General features: G+C 56.4%; 1 protein-coding gene across 1 annotated transcript in view; it reads right to left on the minus strand.

The window, feature by feature from the left end:
- Positions 1–403, minus strand: part of TGFBI (transforming growth factor beta induced) — a 13,899-nt gene extending 13,496 nt beyond the window's left edge. Inside the window, exon 1 of the mRNA XM_019620313.2 lies at positions 174–403. Coding sequence (XP_019475858.1) covers positions 174–403 — 230 coding nt within the window. The remainder of the gene's footprint in view (positions 1–173) is intronic.
- Between the last annotated feature and the right edge of the window lie 282 nt (positions 404–685).

Raw genomic sequence — 685 nt, forward strand, 5'->3', positions numbered from 1 at the left:
AGGAAAACAACCCCCCAAAACCCCACAAATCAGTAAGATCTGCGAACTTTTATAAAGTGACGCCATTTCTGCTGCAGACCTACCCCACAGCTCGGGGACAAAAAACCAAACGAGCAAACGAACGTGGCTTTACCTTCAGAACGTTAGTGCCGCTCCATGCTCTGCCCCTTTACTTTCGCACTAGCTGCTTCCCAGGCGGTCGCTGCTCCTCTCCCTGTTTTCTCTCATCCCGGCGACTGCGGGGCGAGGGGCGGAGCTGCCCGCTGGGCCCGGGGCTCGGCAGCGCCGCGGAACGAGGCCGGAATGGCGATAAGCGGGCGCGGGAGGGCGCGGAACCCCCGCGGAACGGCCTTGGGCCGTGTGCGAGCAGGGCAGGCAGTTCAAATTCCCCCTTTAGCAACATTCCACGCTTCTAGTCTATTTTTTCCTCCCGGCCTTCAGCCTGGAATAATGCTGTTGGTGTGCAGCCGTGCAGCCATGTTCTGTGCTGTGCCTTTTGTGCAGTCCGTACCAAAACCGCTTTGCCACGGTGTAAATTGTGCCTGGAGCACTGAGTAGCTCATCCAGTGCAGCTCTATTGGTGTGCAGAATGGGAGCACCATGCGTCTCAGGGCGTTGACTATTGCATTAGGTCACTCTGCATGAAAGAATAGCAGATGCACGATCTGGACACATTAAATGTATG

The sequence above is a fragment of the Meleagris gallopavo genome, chromosome 15 (assembly GCF_000146605.3).
Source record: "Meleagris gallopavo isolate NT-WF06-2002-E0010 breed Aviagen turkey brand Nicholas breeding stock chromosome 15, Turkey_5.1, whole genome shotgun sequence".
Taxonomy (NCBI): Eukaryota; Metazoa; Chordata; class Aves; order Galliformes; family Phasianidae; genus Meleagris; species Meleagris gallopavo.